Below are 19,883 nucleotides of genomic sequence, written 5' to 3'. Positions count from 1 at the left end.
TGCCAAACACTGCCCCAGCAGGAGACGGGACTGCCAGGGAGGGGACACACTGGGTGGCAAGGGGACCCACATGGGCAGCGCAGGGGTACCACCACAGTGCTGCCAATCCCAACCTCTGGAACACACACAGACAGGCGTTGGGAGGTTAGAAATCTTTATTGGGTATGGAGATAGCAGGAAAGGCACATCTGGTGCCATGTGGTCCTGGCTCAGGCCACATGCACAGTAGATCCCCAAATCCAGGAGTGTCCCCTTTCCACCCCGGGGTGGGCTGTCCCCCCCAGGTTGGTCCCATTCATCATCAGGATGCCACCCCAAAAACCCCATGTCAATCCCTCTTCCCATGACACCCCTCCCTAAACTTACGGTGACCTGGTTATCCCAAAGGGACTGGACCCATTTTTGGCCCCAACCCCACACCAGCCCCTTGCAGGGAACAGCTGTGTCACCCACAGCCCCTCCAAACCCCTTGCAAGGAGGAGCTTTTCCCAATCTTCCCCTTGCTTCCCCCTCTCCTCCCACCTCCCCCTCAGGCTGGAGGAACAGAAGACCAGAGTGGGGACTGTCCCCTGCATGTCCCCATGCTAGGCTGGCTGAAATCCCCCTTGCAAGAGCCCTCATGAGCCAGGACGGGGCCGGTGCCAGTGGCACTCAGAGGATGTGCAGCTCGTCTGACTCGGACAGCCCATACTTGGTCTTGTTCTCATTGAAGAGCTTGAGCAGGGCACGGATGTAGAGCTCATGGTACCGGTCCACCAGCTCCCGGCTCGGGTTCTCCACCTTGGGCACCGCCACCGGCTCCCCCACTGCCGGCAGGGGACAGCGTCAGGGTGCTGGCGGCGCTCTCGGCTCGTTGGGGACACAACCCTTCCAGCACCACCCCCTGTGGAGTGTCCCCTCACCCCCCGACCCCGGGAACACCGGCCTCACTGCTCACCCACGGTGGTGATGGGTCTGGCGTAGGGCAGGAAGCCGCGGGAGTGGCAGGAGGTGAGGCCGCGGCCGTAGAAGAGGCAGGGAGCGAAGCCAATAATCTTCTGGAAGCGCCGCTGGATGCTCCTCATCCAGCTGCCCTCCTCAAAGACCACCTGGCGGAAGAGGTCGTTCTCCCCAAAGGAGAAGGACGGGACGAGGAAGGCCCTGAGGAGGGGACATGGTGGGTGGTGACGGGGACCGCCGGGACCCGCGGGGGTGGCGGTGCTGGTGACCCAGCCGTGACCCACCCGTGCCGCAGGGCCATGCGGACGAAGCCCTTGCGGTTCTTGAGGATGAGCGTGGTGACGCCGGGCCGGCAGGACAGCGACTCGGCCGCGCCGCCGATGACGATGGCCACCGCGTTGCCGGTGCCCTTCTGGGACAGCAGGTACCCGATGGCGCGGCGGGTCACCGGGAACAGCCCTGCGGCGGGACGGAGCACCGGGGTTGTGGCACTGCAGTGCCCGGGCACCTGAGAGGGACCGCCGAGGGTCCCCCCGAGCGATGGAACCCTGTGGGACCAGGGCGAGGACAGTGCAAGGGCTCCCTCTGCTGCGGGCAGGGAGCGGGCAGGAGGCGGGAAAGGCGCGGGCAGGGAGCGGTGAGGGCGCCTTGCGGGCACCGAGGGCGGAGGGTACAGGCAGGGTGTCGGCATGGAGCGGGCAACGCGTAGGAGCGGGACAGACAGGGTGTGTTAGGCGAGGTGCGGGCAGGGTGCGAGCAAGGTGAAGGTGCAGCTCAGGCAGGGTGCAGGCAGGGTGTGGGCAAGGTGCAGACCAGGTGCCAGGTGAAGCTGTCGCTCAGGCACAGTGCAAGCAGAGCAGCATCCCTGCCCTGCCTCTTCCTGGGAGTACCATCCCTCCCGAGTTTCCAATAGAGGGATCAGGGCCCTCCCGGAGACCCCTGCCCGGGGCAGCCCCATCGGAGCTGGGCAGGGCAGGCGCCGCTCACCCCCACTCATCAGGTACTCCCGAAACACGGGCAGGCGGAAATTCCCGGCAAGCGTGGTGAGGAAGGAGCGGATGCCCGGGAACAGCTCCTCGAAGCCCGTGGAGCCCGTGATGAAGTTGCAGAAGGCGCCGACGCAGAGGATGCCGTGGGGGTGCGAGCCGATGATGTAGTTGTGGCTGGGGGACAGGTCATGGGTCTTCACCAGCTGCGGGGACAAAAAAGGCCACGGGAACGTGACGGTGGCACCTCCTTTTGGGTGGTCCCACCCCGTCCACGTGCCGTACCTTCACCGGGAAATAATCCCGAAAGTGCTTCCACACAGTCCATCGCCGCAGGCACGGCAGCCTCCTGCCACCTGCAAAGCCGGGAGGAGCCCCAGGAGATGGCGCCCAGCCCATCCCAGCGGGCAGCAGGATCCACGGGAAACTCTCCCCGCGGACCCGCTGCTTCCCTCTTCCCACCGTGGTGCTGATGACGGGGGAGCGGGGGGAAGGAGCAGGGGGGATGTGGTACTCCCCATATTTTGGGAGGGACCTGGAGAAAGGAGGACCCCACCCCCATCCTGGTGCGAAGCCGGAGGGAGCGAGGACACTGCCTGCACACCTTTCTCCGGCGTGTCCCAGTCGAGGATGATCCAGGCCAGGTAGAGCACGGGGATGAGCCAGAGGCTGGTGAACAGCAGGTAGATGAGGAGCAGGAGGCTGACGGTTCCTGCGGGAGCCGGGCAGGGGGTGAGCGGGTGTGTGGCCGCCCCCGGGGCCCCCCGCAGCCCCCTGCTCACTCACCCAGCAGCAGGAAGCTGAGCACCCACTGCAGCACGGCCAGGAGCTGGAGCACGGCGCCGACGTCGCGCTGCGAGGGCCAGGGCACGGCCAGCAGCGTCCTCAGGGCAGTCTGGATGCTGGCCCGGCTGCCTGCGGAGAGGGAGACACGGCTCCCACCCAAAACAGCACGGCTCATACGCGGGTGGGGCTGCCGGGGGGCACCCAGGGGTGCCAGCGGGAGGTGGGATGGGAAGGATGACCAGCTGGGGGAGGAGGGATGGGATCTGGGGAGGTGGAATGGAGGAGGCCCGTCCCCAGGAAGCTCTGGATCATGCCAGGAGGTAGCCCTGGACAATCAGAGCTCTTCCCAGAGAAGGGAGCGCGTGGGCATCCCCAAGCCCAAGAGTTCCCTGCGCCAGTGGGGCCGGGAGCAGCGGCACATCCTGCTCCATGCCCAGTTCCCAAGGGCCAGGACCATTCCTGTGCCGGCCTTGGAGTGCTCATGCAGGGAATGTGGGGATTTCTCAGGCGGCACAGCAGGGAGGCACCACCCCCAGCAAGTGCCAAGGCCGGCAGCAAGGGCAAGCCAGGGTGGCTGGGGGTGGCCCTCTCACTCTGTCCCCACTGGGACATGCTGCTGGCAGTGCAGCCACTCCACTCCCCCTGCCACCCCTTCCCTTCAGCCGATCTTGGTGAACCATTAACCTCCCTGGGCTGGGAGCCAGGATCCAAACTCCAAACCTGGCCCGATCCCTGCTCCCCAAAACGGGCCTGAGGCGCCGGCCCTGCCAGTGGAGTGCTCCTGGCCAAAGGTCCCCACACCAACACCACCCCAGAGAGCCACCCCAGTGTCACAAAAGCCTTGTTTTCTTGGGAAAACAACCCCAAATCTGCATGTTGGCCAGACAGACAATCAGGGGGACACAGGAGCAGCCCAGTTCCTGTGGCTCCCCAAGCCAGGGACCCCTGGGTCAGAGGAGAGCCACCATTCCTGGTTCAGGAAGCTGGTGGAGGTTCATTTCTTCCCAGCTCAATTCAAACTAGGAATGGGACAAGTGAAATAAATTAAACACTGGAGCCATCTCTGGCCCATGGGGGATTTTTCCAGTGGGGAATTTTTGTCTTTTTCTCCCATGCAGCATGCTGGGCTCTGAGTGAGCCCTCCCACCCACCACACACCCCCAAAATCCCAGGCACCTGCAGAACCCAGTCCCTTATTTTTTCCAGGGAAGACACAGAGCTCTTCCCAGCAAACTTGTGCCCACCTCACACTTGCTCTTTAACACCCTTTTCATAGCTCCTATTATAAAAGCCCCATGAATGTCCACACCACAGACACAGAGAACCCCTCAGGGCTCTGCTGTCAGCCCCATCCACAGCAACAGGAGCCTCTGCAAACCCAACATTTGGAATCTGCAGGATCAACTTGCATGTAACATTCCCAAATGTCATCAAAAATTCCATCCCTGTGGAGCAACTCAGTGCATTTTCCTGCAGAATCATCCTCAAACTACCCCCAACACCCCCTTTCTCCTCAGCACTCCCAAGCCAGCAGACAAACAGAGACAACCACCAGCTCCTCGCGTTGCTGGAAAACCATCCCAACCCGTTTTGGGAATCTCTTACCACTGAGATTCTGGGAGCAGGCTGCTATGATGGTTTTCATGGCAGCAGGAGCTCCGTGGTGCGGAGGGTGGAAAGGTGAGTTTGGCAATCAGAGGGCACCGGGTTGTGTGTCCAGAGGCTTTAACCAGGTGACCAGAGGGACACCAGCCCTGCTGAGGGGAGGGGACGTGCTCCAGCTGCGATTAGGAGCATGGAGAGGAACTGGTGGTCCCTGGAAGGGTTACACAGAGGATGAGGGGCTGTGGCTGTGCTAGGAGGTTGCTGCTCCTTGGAAAGTCCTAGCTGCTGGTGCTGGCAGGGGCTGAATTCCTCTGGGAATGGATCTGCTGCGTTCCCCTGGGAATGGTACCGTCCATGCTGGGGGAATGTCACAAACACTGCCACGTGACAGCCCCAGAGCCACCCAAAAATATCATCCTGAAGCTCCATGGCTGCCAGACCATTCCTGCTGCTCCCAGCCCCAGGATGGGCACTCTGCCTCCTGCCCAGGAAGCTTGGAGTGCTGTCAGGAGAGGTTTGAGGGGAAAAATGACAAGAAATGGAAATAGGACCAGCAGGGAGTCAGCACTGAGGTGGCGCCTCAGGCCTACAGCCCAAGGAACACTATGAATCCGTTGGGAAGCTAGTCCTCAGGATCCAGCTGCCCAGAGGCACTCCTAGGAAGTGCTGGCTAACATCAGTGTAGGAAAGGGATGAACAAACCTGCAGGATTGTGGCAGGAAAGTTAGAAACGTTTCCTGGGAGATGTGGAACGCACAAACCCCTCCTGTGAATTGTAGGGACTCAGTACCTGGGAGAAAGGACCACAGTACCTGCAGGCTTCCTGGGTGTGGGTCAGTTCCGAGGACAGCGACTGCTGCATGGATAACATCCCAACTCCTGCAGCCCAGCTGTGCCCCAATCCTGCTAACAGGAAGGAAATCCACCAAACTTCTACAGAATCCCACTGTGCCAGGGTAAGGAAACATTGTGCAAGTGACACTGCTCCAGCTGACACAAAGTGCCAGCCAGGCTTTGCTTTTGCATCCCAGTATTTTACCAGGTTTGGAAAAAGTCTATCCACAGCTACCAGCCCACACTGGGCACTTCCAGAGCTTCCAGCTGTGATTCCTCACCTTCCTGCACACACCTGCTCTCTTCCAGGTGTGTCCTCTTCTCCCTCATTCAGGAGTGGTGCCAGAGGGATTCAGAGATTTTTCTCCCTTTCAGGGATTGTTCAAGAGGGTTTCAAAGCACACTGACTACTTTGTCTTGGAATATGGCACCATTTGTCCCACTTCTATACTTTGTGGGCTTCATGAGAGCATCCAGGGTTCACCCCATGGAAAACCTCAGGATGAAGAGCAAGAGAATTCCACAGCAAGAACCACGCAGCACAAAGAGAATTTATTTTGCTTCAAATAGAGAGGAAAAAAAAAATAAATATATCCACCCACAATAAAAAGAGCAGTTTCCAAATCCATGGAGCTCCCCTTGGGGGCTGCCTCCACCTGGGAGGGCAGAGGGAGCCTGACCCTCATGGAGCTGCCCTTCAGAGCTCTGGGGCACCCCCCAACACGACCAGTGCCCCCAGTCTGACATGGAATGCAAAGGGGTCACGTGTCCTCCTGCCATCCTATCCCCTTGTCCATCCAGGGAATTCCCGGATGCTCCACCTATGTACACTGTATTCCCTCCTCCCTCTCCAGGTTGCTCTCCCAGGATCTCCAGGCCCTGCTGGCAGCCAGAGCATCAGCCCATGTTGTGCCTGTTGCCGTAGCCCCGGGGGTGTGTGTCCTTCCAGTCGTCCCAGTCCCGAGCTTTACGAAGAGCTTCCTCATCATCCTCCTCTTCCTCTGTCTCCCGCTGCTGCTTCTGCAACTCCTCATCATTTGCACCTGCTGGAGGGGAGGAACAGGGAGGAGATCCAGGTTCTCCAAAGCCCTGCTGGGAGCTGGCCTTGCCAGGCAGCAGAAGTGAGAACCTTGGAATGGGCTGGGTTGGAAGGTACCTTAAAACTCATCCAGTGCCACCAGAGACACTTTCCACTATCCCAGATTGTTCCAAACCTTGTCCAACCTGGCCTTGGAGAGGCCAAGCACAGTCTAACCCAGTTGTTTTCCTAATAAAGCTTGGATTCTTCCATAGTCACGGGTGTACCATACCCTGCACACACCCCTGTTCACCCATCCCCTCAAGAAGCTTCCCAAATCCCGTTCCCATCTCTGTTCCATACCTGGAGCTCTCTGTGGGGTGGACGCAATTCCCTGCTTCCGGCGCTGCTCGTACCAGTCATCCACAGTCATGGTGGGCAGCCCAGGATAGCCAGCTCCAAACACCCTGCAGTGGGACAAAACCAGCCAAAACCAGGGAATGAAATCCCCTGGAATGAGCAGGGACACAGGCAAGAGGCACAGGGCTATTCCATGATCCAATCTGTGCTAAGGATATAAAGATGTCACAAAGCAGGTTTGAGGAAGGTGTTGGGGTGACCCAGTTGTGGCCTTCCCACGCCCAAGGGAAAGATGGAAAGGGCCTGGAATGGGAGGACACAGGGAATAGCTTCCTACTGCCAGAGGGCAGGATTAGATGGGATATTGGGAAGGAATCCTTCCCTGTGAGACTGGGGAGGCCCTGGCACAGGGTGCCCAGAGAAGCTGTGGCTGCCCCTGGATCCCTGGATGTGTTCAAGGCCAGGCTGGACAGGGCTTGGAGAAACCTGGAATAGGGGAAGGTGGTCCCAGGACACCCCTGGGAACTGAAGCAGATACATGGAAAGCTCAGCATACATCATGTCCCAGGCAGGACAGGAAATCTGCTTTCTATCCCACTCTGTGCTTTCGGTGCTGAAATTCCTGCAGATTTCAGGGTGCAGACATGAAGGCGCCTCCTGGATTTCTGCACTTGGTGGAACATTTTAGGCTTGACAGGGCAGCACTGCCCCAAAGTGTGGTTGGATCATCCCAATCCATACCTGGCCTGAGCAGCATTCCGGGTGAGGATGAAGGGTTTCATCGGAGCTCTGGCTGGCCGGGAAGGGCCACGGGGACCTGCTGCAGCCTGAGGATGGAAACAACAGTCACCAGAGAACTGAGGGGAGGAGAATTCCCCCTCTGCTTCCCATCATGATATTATCAAGGGTCCTGCAGAGGAGAAACACCTTGGCTGTCAGAGCAACAGCCCAGGTTGGAGAATCCAGGCCTGAATTTGGTCGGTATCAGGAATTGCAACTGTGGCTGTAGAGGAATCACTTCCTGTGCCCCTGTGCCACCTGCTGGGGCCAAAGCAGAGCTGCCAGGGCTGATCTCACAGCAGAGCAGGAAATGTTGTTTATTGTTCCAGTGGAACCTTCTGAGCCCATCATTCCATGGCACCTCCAGGACACCTCGGAGGAGCTGAGTCCTGCAGTGCCAAAAAATGACCATCCAAACCATCCCTGCCAGGAGGCTGTGCCAGCACATCAGGAGCTGCTGCTCCCAGCAGACATCCCAGGCCACAGAAATCCTGGACACAACGTTCTGCACAGGGATTGCAGGTTTCTGGGAATGTTCTGTCATTCCAAGTGGGCTGATAACACCTGGACACGCTGCAGACCAGGAGTGGGGGCTTGACAGAAACCACAAGGCTCTTACTTTAATTTCCAAATCCAATTGTTCTTCAGAATTAGGGATCTGCAGAAAAGCCTTTGTACAGCCCAGTTCAGCTCCACTATTCCACGCTCCAGCACTCCACAGGCTGGGATTGTGGGGAAGGTGTGGCAGCAGAGCCCAACCCAAAACTCAGAATTCAGAATGGAGGAAACCCCATCAGCTCATGCTGTGATCGAGCTCAGTCCCAACCAGGAAGTCACTGAATTAAACTCTACCACTGAATTCCTCTGGGATTCATCCCCCCATGTCCATCCCACAGCACCTGGATCCCAGGAGAGCTCCCTCACCTGTCTGGCTGCATCCCTGTTCCTAAGGATCACCAGCTCCTGGTCAATGCTGTCAATCTCCTCCAGGCTGGTGCCAATCCACTTCTGGATCTGGAGGATGTAAAATTCCCGGATTTGATCCTCATCTGCTGTCCCGCTCTCCACGGAGCTGCTCATGGAGGCCAATTTGTTCTCCAGCTCCTTCTTCTGTTTGTATCTGGCACAAACACAGCAAAATCAGATCATGAAATAATTTTTTTTTTTCCAGCCCAGCACAGCCCTGGGGTCTTTATGACCCCTTCTAAGAGGATCAACCAAATTTCAAGGAAGTTGTGCTGGTTCCTGTTGGAATTTCTGCCTCTTCTGCCTGCTAAAAGCAGCTGGAAAATTACATTAAATTCAGAGGGGCCTCAATGATTTTACTCTTCTCCTAAACACTAAGGAATCCTTGGAAACTGAAACCTTCTTGGTAAAATTAGGCAAGACTGGAAACATCAGTCTCCTGGAGAAAGCAGGACTGAGAAAATCAATGGAGTGGCTGGTTTGAGTTGATTCCATGTCACACAAACACAATAAAAAGCTTTTCCAACTTCTGTCTCAGGTGGTTTTGTGTGTGCAGGCGTTTTTTACAATACAGTTTTGGCTCTTTGGACTTTCTGACCTATTCAGGAATTAGTTGTTAAAGGGAAGAACTCCCTATACAATAAACTTCCAGGGTAAATTTATCTTTACTATTTCAGGAATTAGCTATTAAAGGGAAAACTACTCTATAAAACACTTCCAAACTAAATCCTTCAGTCCTCCTTCCCTCAGTTATTGCCACCCTAAGAATGAACAATAAGAGCCAAGAAACCTTTGGGAGCTGAGGGAGCAAGGAGCATAAAAGAGTAATTCTAAAAAGAAACCCTTCCCAACTAGAATATAAATCATATTTTTCTATGCTTTTCTACACGATTTAAGCAAGTCCAGCCCATTTTGGACCTTCCAGTGCTGCCACAATGAGCAACTCAGTGGCCAAAATCCCAACCAAAGCATGAAAGGCACCAAACAACCATTTTTTCAAGCTCTCATGAACCCTCTGGTAGGAAACTTCCAGTTTGGAACTCTTTATGCTGCCAGCAGTGATTAAATAACTAACTGCAAGATTAACTATGACAGATTAAAGAGCTAGTATTAAGTTTTTGAGCAGCTTTTCCTCAGAGACCTGAAACTGGAGACACAAACGCCCCTCCCCAGCCCTACCCATTAAACAGAGAGCTGCATCTCTTAAAACGAGCATTTTATGATCAAATTATTCTGATGGCCAGGGAAGCTCTTCCCTGTCCAACCCCACACTGCCTCGGGCTCCCGGCTCTTCCCAGAGTGATTCCTAAAGCCCTTCCCACTGCACGGAGCCCACCTTTCAATTTTGGCTGTCCTGCTCATGGCCATGGCCACCAGGTTGGGCTGGGCAGGGTCGCGGGGGGTCGAGGGACTCCTGGCTTCCTCCTCGCTGGAGGTGCCAGCGGGCAGCTGGAAAGATCCCAGCCCGTAGCTCCTGCAGAGCTTGAGGAAGCGCAGGAAGTGCTCCCGGGCACTCTCCAGGTGCTCCCTTCTCCTGCTCAGGTCCACCTGCTTCAGCGTCAGAGCTCCCAGCAGCGCCGGCAGCAGCAGGAATTTCAGGTCGGCTGAGGCGATCTCCTCCAGCTCCTCGTTCTCACTGCGAGGGAGAGAGCAGGGAGTCGGGAAATGGCACAGAGATAAGAAATGCCCCTCATCCTCTGAGGGGCAGCTGAGGGAGCTGGGAAAGGGGCTCAGCCTGGAGAAAAGGAGGCTCAGGGGGGACCTTGTGGCTCTGCACAACCTCCTGACAGGAGGGGACAGCTGGGGGGGGATCGGGCTCTGCTCCCAGGGAACAGGGACGGGAGGAGAGGGAACGGCCTCAAGCTGTGCCAGGATGGGTTCAGGTTGAACAGCAGGAGGAATTTCTTCATGGAAAGGGTGGTGAGGCCTTGGAAGGAGCTGCCCAAGGAGGTGGTGGACTCCCCATCCCTGGGGGTGTCTAAGGAAGGACTGGAGGTAGCACTCAGTGCTGTGGGCTGGTGACAAGCTGGACGGTCTCGGAGATCCTGTCCAACCTCAGTGATTCTGGGATTCTGTCCCGCTCCCGCCCACCTCCGCCCTGCCCGGGGACCCTCCGTGTCCCCTCAGACGCGTCCCCTGCGCACCTGAAGAGCTCCAGCTGCGCCACCATGGCCGCCGCCTGCTGCAGCGCGTCCAGCCCCTGCCGCACCTTCTCCTGCACGGCCGAGACTCCCGAGGAGGGCTCGGTGCTGGCGTCCAGCTCGTCCCAGAGCCGCCGTCCCAACGCCAGCAGCTCCGCCAGCCGGGGGCCGCCCGCGCCCGCCTCCGCCATCATGGGCCGGGAACGGCGCCGCCGCCACTTCCGGCGCGGTCCGGCGCGACCGTACCCGCCCCGGCCGCCATCTTGGGGAGGTCACTGCCATAGTCACAACACGGGGCGACACCTTGGGGAGGTCATGGCTAATAGCTACACCGGGCGCCATCTTAGGGAGGGCATAGACACAGCCGGGGGGCGGGCACCGCCATGCTGGTGAGGGCAGACTGAGATGCAGCGGCCCCGGTGGGCACCGTGATGGCCCCGCGCTCACCCCGCGGCCGTGGAGACCCCCCGAAACCCCCGCGTCGAGCGGTCATCGCGGGCAGGAGCCGCGCGGCGCGGCCGGGAGCGCTCAGAGGCCTCCAGTGCTCGCACACTTTTCCCTGTCAGGTCCTGCCTGGCGCACGGACCCTCACGGGTCCTGGCAGCGAGAGCTGCCGTGCAACCTGGGAAACCGGAATAAAAATGTGGATAATTAGATAAATTGGCAGAAAACATCCGTTTTCCCGCTGTATAAAAGGGGTACACAGCTGAGATCCTCCATAGTGTAGTACTGGATGTAAATAAGCATCAATTTATTTGTTTAGGCACACCACCTTCCTATTCTTCACTTTTTCTGCAGTACCAGTGGGACATGTGACTATTTTTAAATTTTTAAAATTTTTTTTTTGTTTTGCTCCTAAAATCTCTGAGATTCAACTGGGCATCAGGTTAGGGTTAAATCTGTGTTTTTGTGAGCAGGTTATTTCACTTAGAAATACAGGGGATTGACCTGGCCCTGAGCAAAGTGTGGGTGTAGCTACCACTACTACTGCCCATTACTCCTGAGTAATTCTAACTCAGCCTCTGAGGGTGACTCAGTTTATTCTGTTTGTTTTCTTCATGCCTGTGTCAGGTTGTGCAATGAATTGTTACTCACAGAGCCCAGGAATGCTGCGGGTCCTCAGAACCTGTCTGGGCTGATGGGAGGATCTCCCCGATATTCCCAGCGGGATGGCAGCCCCAGGGTGGTTCACAGCCACATCAGTGTCTGCTCTGCAGAGGAGAGAGTCCCCAGGCTCCCTCCCTGCTGGAACGGCTGCCTGGCCTGGGAGAAATCAGGTGCTTCCCTGTGAAGGTGTGGAGACCCTGGAATGGATTTCCCAGAAAAGCTGTGGCTGCCTCATCCCTGGTAGTGTCCAAGTCCAGGTTAGATGGGGCCTGGAGCAACCTGGGATAGGGGAAGGTGTCACTGCCCATGGCAGAGGATGGAACAAGATGAGATTTAAGGTCCCTTCTCCCAAACCATCCAAGAACTCCATGATTCCAAAGGATGGAGAGATGCTTCCCCTCCAACCTCCCCCCCAGCCCCTTCCAGAACTACACCCAAAATTCCTCAGGCTGCAGCTGGTTCCCCCTCGGATCTTATGGCTCTTGCTCACCTCTGTTTGTCCCTGTCCCTCAGCTGAAGATCCCCACACGGGCAATCCCTGTTCTGGTTTGTCATCCTTAGAGCACCATGACACTGCTGAACACCCCGGGAATAAAGGAGAACAGAGAGGGAAGGGTTTTTCCTTAAATACAGGCGTTTACTCATGTGTGTGTCTTGTGGTGTGATGGTGCAGGGACCAACCATCCCAAAGGTCACAGCAACATCCCCCAAATATTCCCAGCAGTACAGGCTGGACAGAGCTTGGAGCAGCCTGGCATAGGAGAAGGTTCCCTCCTTATGCCAGGTGGTGGAACTGGACGAGCTTTAAGGTCCTTTCAACCCAAACCATTCCAGGATTCCCCGATTCTGTGAGATGTCGATGCACAGCTGAGCCCCATCCTGGGCTTTCTCCTCCTCCTGGCTCGGCTCCATGAACAGCACAAGGAAAAGCAGGTGCAGGTTCCAATCCACATTCCAGTTCGAGCTGCACTCCAGGGCTGTGCAGAAGAAATGTCCCAGCGCGTCCTTGTACACACTTATCCTTCCTCCAAAATACTTAATTACCAAGGGTTTGTTGCCCTTGCTGATATTATCCTCCTGGAATGAGTTATGCAGCATCCCTCAATGAATAAGAAAATAAAAGGAAAAATAAATCAATCAGGGTTTTAACAGCAAAATCAAAAGAATCCATGAAAATTGCTTGCCTTCCTCCAGACTTTATTGTTTACAAAAGTTTGACCAGCAACAAATAACCACGTTCACACCAACGTTACTCCCTTAAAACCCCTGGGGGGATCATTCCCACAGCATCCATCCTTTGGCTCCCGGTTCCTGGGGGATGCTCCCAGCCCCGCAGATCTCACATCCCTGCTAATTCCAGGTGTGGGCCCGGATTCCAGCAGCTCCCACTGAGAGCGTTGTCACAGAGCTGTCACCCCCTGCCAGCCTGACCCTTTGCACTCTCCAGTTAATTCCGGAGCCTTCCCATTTCCCCCAGATTCTGCCCGAACAGTGATCTTTCCCGTCCTTTACCAGCTCTTCCCTTTCGAGCTTGGAGTCAAGGAGGGAGAGGAGGAGTGGATTCTGCATATTCAGCACTTGACCCTGCCTTTTCCCAGGCAGAAATTCCAACGGGACCTCTCTAGGAGGGTTCCCGACAGCTCCCCTGGGCATTCCTTGCTATTGTGGCTCCTCTCCTCTCCTCCAGGCGATGTGTGTTTGTAGTTACCAAATGCAAATCACATTTCCCACCCTCCTGGCTGGAGTTCTCACTCCACAAGGTCCTTCCCTGTTCTTTTTTTTATTTTATTTTTTTTTTCTCCTCTCACCATCTCATTTTGCAATGCTCGGCCGAGTTCGCAGCCCCTCCCGGTGTCACCTCCCTGTGATCTGGGGAGAGCTGGGAGATGGATGGATGGAAGGCATTGAAGCAACGCTAATTTAGTACCTGCAGCCCTCAGGACACAGCCACTGCGGCTGTCTTGCAGCCTGGCAGCTGAAACTCCTATTTCTGAGGAATGCCGGGCGCTGACCCCTAATTGCATTCTAAAAGGAAAACTCGAGATAGCTTTTGGCCTTGGGCAGCTGCGGTTTTCCAGGCGCTCTCGGAAGGGAGACGGCAGCAGGCAGAGCCGGTCAATGGCACATTAACAACTGATAAAGAGGGTTAACTCACTCCTGGCACTCTCCGGGCGCGGGCTCGACTTCCAGCCCCCGCATCCTCTCGAGCCACCTCTGATTCCTTCCCTGCTTACACAGAAACCTGGAGCACATTAAGGGGAGGGGATGTTTTACAAGAAAAGCTCATGAATTGATTCCGTGACCCAGCAGAGACCATTAAAAATGATGGAATGGATATGGAAATGAGTAATCGTCCAGCTGGGCTCGGGCTGAGCGCGGCCAACTCCACTCAATGGGAAACAAAAATAAAGCGGAGCTGCTGGAGCCTTCAGGAAATGCTGGGAGCTGCAGGAATCCACCCGAGGATTCCCATCCTATTTACCTGTCCTCCTGGTGCTCTGGAGTCTCTCCAGCACCTGTTCGGACTCATCCTTTTTTCTCCAAAGGCTGCACCAGCAGGAATCTCATCCCATCCAAGTGCTTGGCCAGATTCCGTGCTAGGGGAAATGTGGGAGCCCCCCATCCCTGGCTCCCAACCCCTTGCTGTTCACACACGCCCTTGGCTCAAGCAGCCCACATTCCCAAGGATCAGAAAATAACCCTGGACTGCCGCAGTTTCCAGCACCCGCCCTGAATCCCAGGCAGCTAGTTCCCAGTCGGAGACCTGAGGAAGCAGAGGATAAAGCAGGAGCTGAGGAAGGGAAGAAAGCAGAGATCTGTAATTAAAGACAAATCTGGGCCAGTGAGAAGCAGAAAGTTGAAAGTGAGCTGGTCCTCAGATGTGTGAAAGGAAAAGTATGGACATGGGGCTTTATGGACACAAGGCTCTCCTTACAGCCTCTTTCACCACAACCAGCTCGGAAGGACGTGGAGAAAAGGTTGTCCCAGAAAACAAGGCACAGAGAGTCATAACATTTATTTATAAACAAACACCAGGATCCCACTTACAGGAAGTACAGAAACTAAAGGCTATTTCTTGCTTCCCTAAGGCCCTGGAGTTGTGTCCCCTCTCCGGGCCAGAATTCCAACACACCTGGTCCCAAAGGGTGGAAGGAGCGGGCTGAGGACCTCAGTGGGCCAGAAGGAGGGGCAGGAAGGACAAGCCATGAGAATTTCCCGTGATGAGTGGGCTCCCACCTCCCACATGGGGACAGAAGCTACAGTGATGCCATGGCTGGGTTGGTAACACAAGGTCAGGGGTGACTCTGCCCGGCTGTCCAGGTAATGCACCCCTGGCAGGTTTGGGTTGTCCAGGCTGCCCAATTTTGGCAGCCCCCAGAACCTCTCCTGTCCCTGGTGTCTCTGTCATCAAGGAGGATAGCACCATCTCCATGCAAATGGTCTCCACTGGGATGCCGCTGCAAAGGGCTCTGGAGCAGTGTTTTCCCCTGAGGAGGAGCATCCTGGATGGGCTGACAGCAGAATCCTCTTCCCACAGGAGCTGCCCATGACCCCCTCACGTGAAGCAGCAGCATTCCATCCCTGCAGCATTCTCCCACTGGATAACTGTACCCCCTTCCATCTATCACTCCTGGCTTTCAGGGCACTGTCAGAATCCTCCTGCAAGGGGACAATGGCAGCCCAGGATCCCCGTTCCACCCGGAGAAAGGGGCCTGTGGAATGATCAATAGCTTTTCCCAGCTGGAGACAGAGGACTGGCCACTGACCAGCTGCAGGAGGGCAGCTCTTTGTCCTGCCCTGAGCTCTGGGTTGGAAGGGACCGAAGGCTTCCCAAAATCTTTCAGTCTGAGGCTTTCCATGAGAAACCAGGCTTCCTGCACAGCCTCCTCCTTGCTGGGGGCGTCCCTTGGGATGGGCTCCTGGTGTCCAGCCATGCCTGGTGGGTCCCAAAGTGGGTTCTCCTCCTCATTTGCAGACGTGTCTCTCCAGGCTGCGCCGGCAGCGCCTGCACACCACGGAGCAGCACCAGCGGTAGCGGCAGTGGCAGCGCTCCTGCACCTCCTCCGTGTAGGTGTTGTAGCCACGGCCACAGCACAGCAGGTCACAGCTGTCACTGCCCACCGAGCTCCTGTTGCACGGCCTGTGGAGAGATGTGGGACCTGGGGACCTGCCCTCCCAGCCCCTGGTCTCTCCCGGAGTTGGCGTGCTCAGAGCAGGAGGGGCACCAGGATCATGGAACGATTGTGTTGGAAGGGACCTTAAAGGTTATTCAGTGCCACCCCCTGCCATGGGCAGAGACACCTGCTAGCCCAGGTTGCTCCAAACCCCATCCAGCCTGGCCTTGGACACTTCCAGGGATCCAGGGGCAGTCACAGCTCCTCTGGGCACCCTCTGCCAGGGGGTCCCCACCCTCGCAGGGAAGAATTCCTTCCCAATATCCCATTTAACCCTGTCAGTGGGAAGCCATTCTCTCTTGTCCAGACCCTCCAACCCTTGTCCCAAGTCCCTCTCCAGCTCTCCTGAAGCCCCTTTAGGCACTGGAAGGGGCTCTGAGGTCTCCCTGGAGCCTTCTTTTTCTCATCCAGCTCTCCACAGCTCTCCCAACTTGGCTCCAGAGCGGAGAGGCTCCAACCCTCAGAGCATCACCATGGCCAGACATGGACTTGTTCAACGCGTCCATGCCTGTCTTGTGTTGGGGGCCCCAGACACGCAACAGTGCAGGTGGGGTCTCACAAGACAGGGATTCAGGGATCTGCTGCATGCTCACCCCAGCCCATCCACATCAGCTTCCCAGGACACTCAAACCCAGTGGTACAGGCACTCCTGGAATCAGAGGCTGAGTCCTTCCTACCTGTCCTGTGTCCCCAGAGAACCCAGCTGGGGGTTTGGAGTGCAGTAGTCAGGGGAGTTGATGAGGTAAACCAGATCCATCTCTGTCACTGGCCTGGAATCCCCTTCCTTGGGGATCAGCTGCTTCCTGGGCCCCACGAGCCGATGGGTCACCTTGAGGGCTGCCATGTACCTGGATTTGAGGCCAGAGGCGATTTCACCCAGCTCTGGCAGCCCTTTCCAGCAGGTCTTCACTGAGCAGGAGCCTGAAACCCCGTGGCATTTACACCTGGTATCCAGGGAGTCACTGAGCACCTGCAGAGCACAATGAAACATGTGAGTTTGCTCTCTCCTGGTACCACCCCAGGGACTGACTCCCAAGGGCACCCATGGGGTGTTTCAAGGGATGAAAGAGCTCAGAGCTGAATATAATGGCACAATCAGGGTCTCAGCCCTACTCCAATCCCTTCTGACAAGAACCTGATCCTTGAGGAACTTCCCAGGAGACCTGGCAGCAGGGCTGGAGCTTCCCAAGGCTCACCTGGGGAACAGGAGTGGATGGAAGCGCGAAGACGAGGTGGGCTGTGGGGAGCCCAGCTGGAGCCAGGCAGGATGAGCTCTGTCTCCAGTGAGAAGGGTGGAAAGAAGCACTGGGAGTACTGGTGTGAAATATCAGATAACTGGGAATACTGGTGTGAAGTGTCAGATGTGCTGGTTGTGAAACGTGTATGAGATGCCTGGGGGTGGGCAGCAGAGGGTGTGAGAGGGTGTCTGCTAATCACACTTTTTAACCATTTTGTTGCCTCCTGATGTTCAGGACATCCCAAAAACCTGGCTAGCATCTGCTGCCTTAAATTACGGACCTCTGCCCCTGCCGCGAGGGACGCTGGGCTCCATCTACCCCAGGGGGCTCGGACCCACTGTGTCACCCCTGGGCGGTCCGGGGGGGGCTCAGCCCCTACTGTGTGACCCACTGCGGAGTCCCAGGGGGCTCACTCACCCCATCCCAGACCGCAGCAGCCCTAGTGGGCTCCGTATCCCCCATCCCAACCTGCATAGCCCAGGGGACCCGCACCCACCGCCCGTCCGACGGCTCCGTTGTGCCGGTTCACGGCCCTGAGCCCCGGCGTGGCCCCGGTGCCGGCTCTGGCGGAGCCGTCGGTGAAGGCGGCTCCAAGCTGGAGGCCGTGGCTCAGGTTGTCCCCGCAGCCGCCCCAGCGGGAGCCGGGCGCGGGGGGCTCGGAGGGGCCGGGGCCGCAGGAGCACAGCGGGAGCTCTCCGGAGGCGCAGGAGCGGGCGATGCCCTGGGCCACGGCTGCCGCTGCCAGGGCGTGCACGAAGGCGGCTTCCCGCGTTCCTGCGGAGAAAACAGGGATATCTCCTTCCTCCCTGACCAGCCACGCTCACACGTCTCACAGTGCGAGGTGTATCTGCATTTCGAATTCCAGCAGGATAAACCCGAGCCCTCTCAATTTCTGTGTTTTAACCTGAGCCCCCTGTGTTACACTGCGCGTATCCAGCCTGTATCCCCACCTCTTCCTCCGCTTTTTTTGGATCTGTTTGAAATGGAAGTTACTGTCTGTCACCTCCCCCAGACGGAACTTGCGCAGGATTAACCCCACGTAAAGGCAGGATATTTACTCCAAAACAGAAATCCAAGGCAGAGTCCCCCCCCGGAACGTGCTGCCAGCCCGGGATGCTCCTGGGGCAGAACCGCAGCAGCGCCTCGGCGGGAGGAGCATCCCTTACCTGTGAGCAGGTCGGGGCCGAAGCTGGGGGCTCGCTGGATGGAGGAGCAGTTCCACCTCATGTCGGCAAAGCTCTGCTGGCAGAGCTGCTGCGTCCGGCGGGCAGCGCGGACGATGCTGGGCATCACCTCCAGGTGCCGGCGGCACAGCTGCAGCTGCTCCGGCACCAGCAGCCGGCAGTGCTGGCTCTCGTTCCAGGACACCCCGCTGCTCGCCAGCCCGCTGTGGGGAGAGGTGGCGGTCACTGGCGGGGCCACGGCGCCCCGAGGGACCGCCAAGAGGGGCTCTGGAAGGAGACATCCCCCCCTACTCACAGCCACTGGATGGCTGCGGAGAGGCCCAGCTGGCACAGCAGCGCGGTGGCAGCGGCGGAGGGGCGGCCCATGGCCGGGAATGGGGCTGGGATGGGGACTGGGAGCTGGGATGGGGCTGGGGCAGGGACTGGGAGCAGGGCTGGGGCCGCTCGGCCCCACCACCCCTTTTGTAGGAGCGGTGGTGGCAGGTCCTGCCCCCCGGGGAGGGGAACAAAGGCGGTTTCGGTGCCATTCACAGGGTTAGGGACAAGGAGGGGCTGGAGGGAGGTCCAGCTGTCACTAGCAGTGGCCGTCCCCAAACAGAGCCCGGGAGGGGGCTGAGGGATGAGCCCCTGCAGGATGTTCCCCCCAGCACTGCCAAGGCCACCGCTGACCATGTCCCCAGAGTGCCACATTCACGTGGATTTTAAATCACTGCAGGGGTGTGACTCCACCACTGCCTTTCCATAAGAAGTTTTCCCTAATATCCAACTAAAACCTCCTCTGGCATAGCCGGAGTCCATGTCCTCCTGTCCTGTCCCTTGTCCCCTGGGAACAGACCCCAACCCCCCTGCAGCTGCACCCTCCTTTGAGGTCAGCACAGGTTCATAATTTCTATTTTCCCCCACCTTAATTTTCTTTACAAAAAGCTTGGAAAAGCACATTTTCCTTGACCAAGAGGAGTGCACATCCCTGAGCTGGCACAGGCACCAGCCCTGAAGTGCCAGCAGGGGCTGCCCAGGGTGGCAGGCAGAGCACCAGGGCTGGCACGTGGCTGTCACAAGGGTGCATTTCTCGGGATTTCTCCCTCCTACAAGTACAAAACCAAAAGTGCTGCTTGGAGCCCGTGAGGAACCAGGTAGGCTGGGATTTTCCCACAGTGGGAGGTGACATTTGACACAAAGCCCAGCTGACCCCAGGTTTTGGAAAGGGTCACAGGTTGAAACCCACTTTTTAGGCTTTCACTTTCTCTCTTGCTGTGCTACTTCCCCTCTCTCTGGAAGGTGCTTTTCCTTGACAGACCAAACTGGGGGTTGATTTTCATCCCACCGTGGCCTTTCACCTTGAGAGGACATGCCTGGATGGTTGATCATTGTCCCCTTGCGACCTTCCTTTGACTTGGGATCACTAAAACCAGGACACGCAACTTGAGTCATTGTCATTCCCGAACTATTCCCTTGGGATGCAAAGCCCATGGCTCATTGTGCTTGAGGAAGGGTCCCAGGTCACTCTCAAATCCCAAGCGTTTAGGAGGGGATTGGTTAAAGGGCAGAGAGAAAAGGAAGAACAACAAAAGACAACCCAAGTTTATATTCCCTAAACACCAAACCCAGTGTTTTGGATTCTGTCCCTTGTAGCTCCCAGCTAAACTCCTCCTCAGGGTGTGGATGGTGTCCTGTTTTGGGACCTGGAGGATCTCCAGAGGGTTGCCAGGACATCACTGGAGTTGGATGTCAGCTGGGAAGGCACCTGAGTTCCCAGGGGCTTCT

The 19,883-nt window shown here is 57.2% G+C and overlaps 3 protein-coding genes across 3 annotated transcripts; all 3 read right to left on the bottom strand.

The window, feature by feature from the left end:
* Nucleotides 1–137: 137 nt before the first annotated feature.
* Nucleotides 138–4,396, bottom strand: LOC136288679 (diacylglycerol O-acyltransferase 2-like). Its single transcript, XM_066182144.1, has 8 exons — nucleotides 4,317–4,396; nucleotides 2,712–2,840; nucleotides 2,530–2,637; nucleotides 2,211–2,281; nucleotides 1,927–2,131; nucleotides 1,224–1,398; nucleotides 938–1,140; nucleotides 138–806 (listed from the first exon to the last, which is right to left on the bottom strand). The coding sequence occupies exons 1-8, from the start codon at nucleotides 4,354–4,356 to the stop codon at nucleotides 652–654; spliced, it is 1,086 nt and encodes a 361-aa protein (XP_066038241.1). The 5' UTR covers nucleotides 4,357–4,396; the 3' UTR covers nucleotides 138–651.
* Nucleotides 4,397–5,683: 1,287 nt separating this feature from the next.
* Nucleotides 5,684–10,616, bottom strand: IGBP1 (immunoglobulin binding protein 1). The gene is made up of 6 exons (XM_066182145.1): nucleotides 10,419–10,616; nucleotides 9,611–9,910; nucleotides 8,233–8,428; nucleotides 7,270–7,355; nucleotides 6,532–6,635; nucleotides 5,684–6,196 (listed from the first exon to the last, which is right to left on the bottom strand). Exons 1-6 carry the CDS (start codon nucleotides 10,607–10,609, stop codon nucleotides 6,048–6,050), a joined length of 1,026 nt encoding a protein of 341 aa, XP_066038242.1. The 5' UTR covers nucleotides 10,610–10,616; the 3' UTR covers nucleotides 5,684–6,047.
* Nucleotides 10,617–15,488: 4,872 nt separating this feature from the next.
* LOC136288994 (protein Wnt-11b-like) lies at nucleotides 15,489–18,485 on the bottom strand. The gene is made up of 5 exons (XM_066182457.1): nucleotides 18,415–18,485; nucleotides 18,102–18,322; nucleotides 17,432–17,709; nucleotides 16,375–16,667; nucleotides 15,489–15,663 (listed from the first exon to the last, which is right to left on the bottom strand). The coding sequence occupies exons 1-5, from the start codon at nucleotides 18,483–18,485 to the stop codon at nucleotides 15,489–15,491; spliced, it is 1,038 nt and encodes a 345-aa protein (XP_066038554.1).
* Between the last annotated feature and the right edge of the window lie 1,398 nt (nucleotides 18,486–19,883).

This window comes from Chamaea fasciata, unplaced genomic scaffold (genome assembly GCF_029207755.1).
Source record: "Chamaea fasciata isolate MVZ Bird 193981 ecotype frontalis unplaced genomic scaffold, bChaFas1.0.hap1 SCAF_4, whole genome shotgun sequence".
NCBI classification, from domain to species: Eukaryota; Metazoa; Chordata; class Aves; order Passeriformes; family Sylviidae; genus Chamaea; species Chamaea fasciata.
Note: the sequence above shows the minus strand (reverse complement) of the source record. Positions and strands in the feature narration are given on the sequence as shown.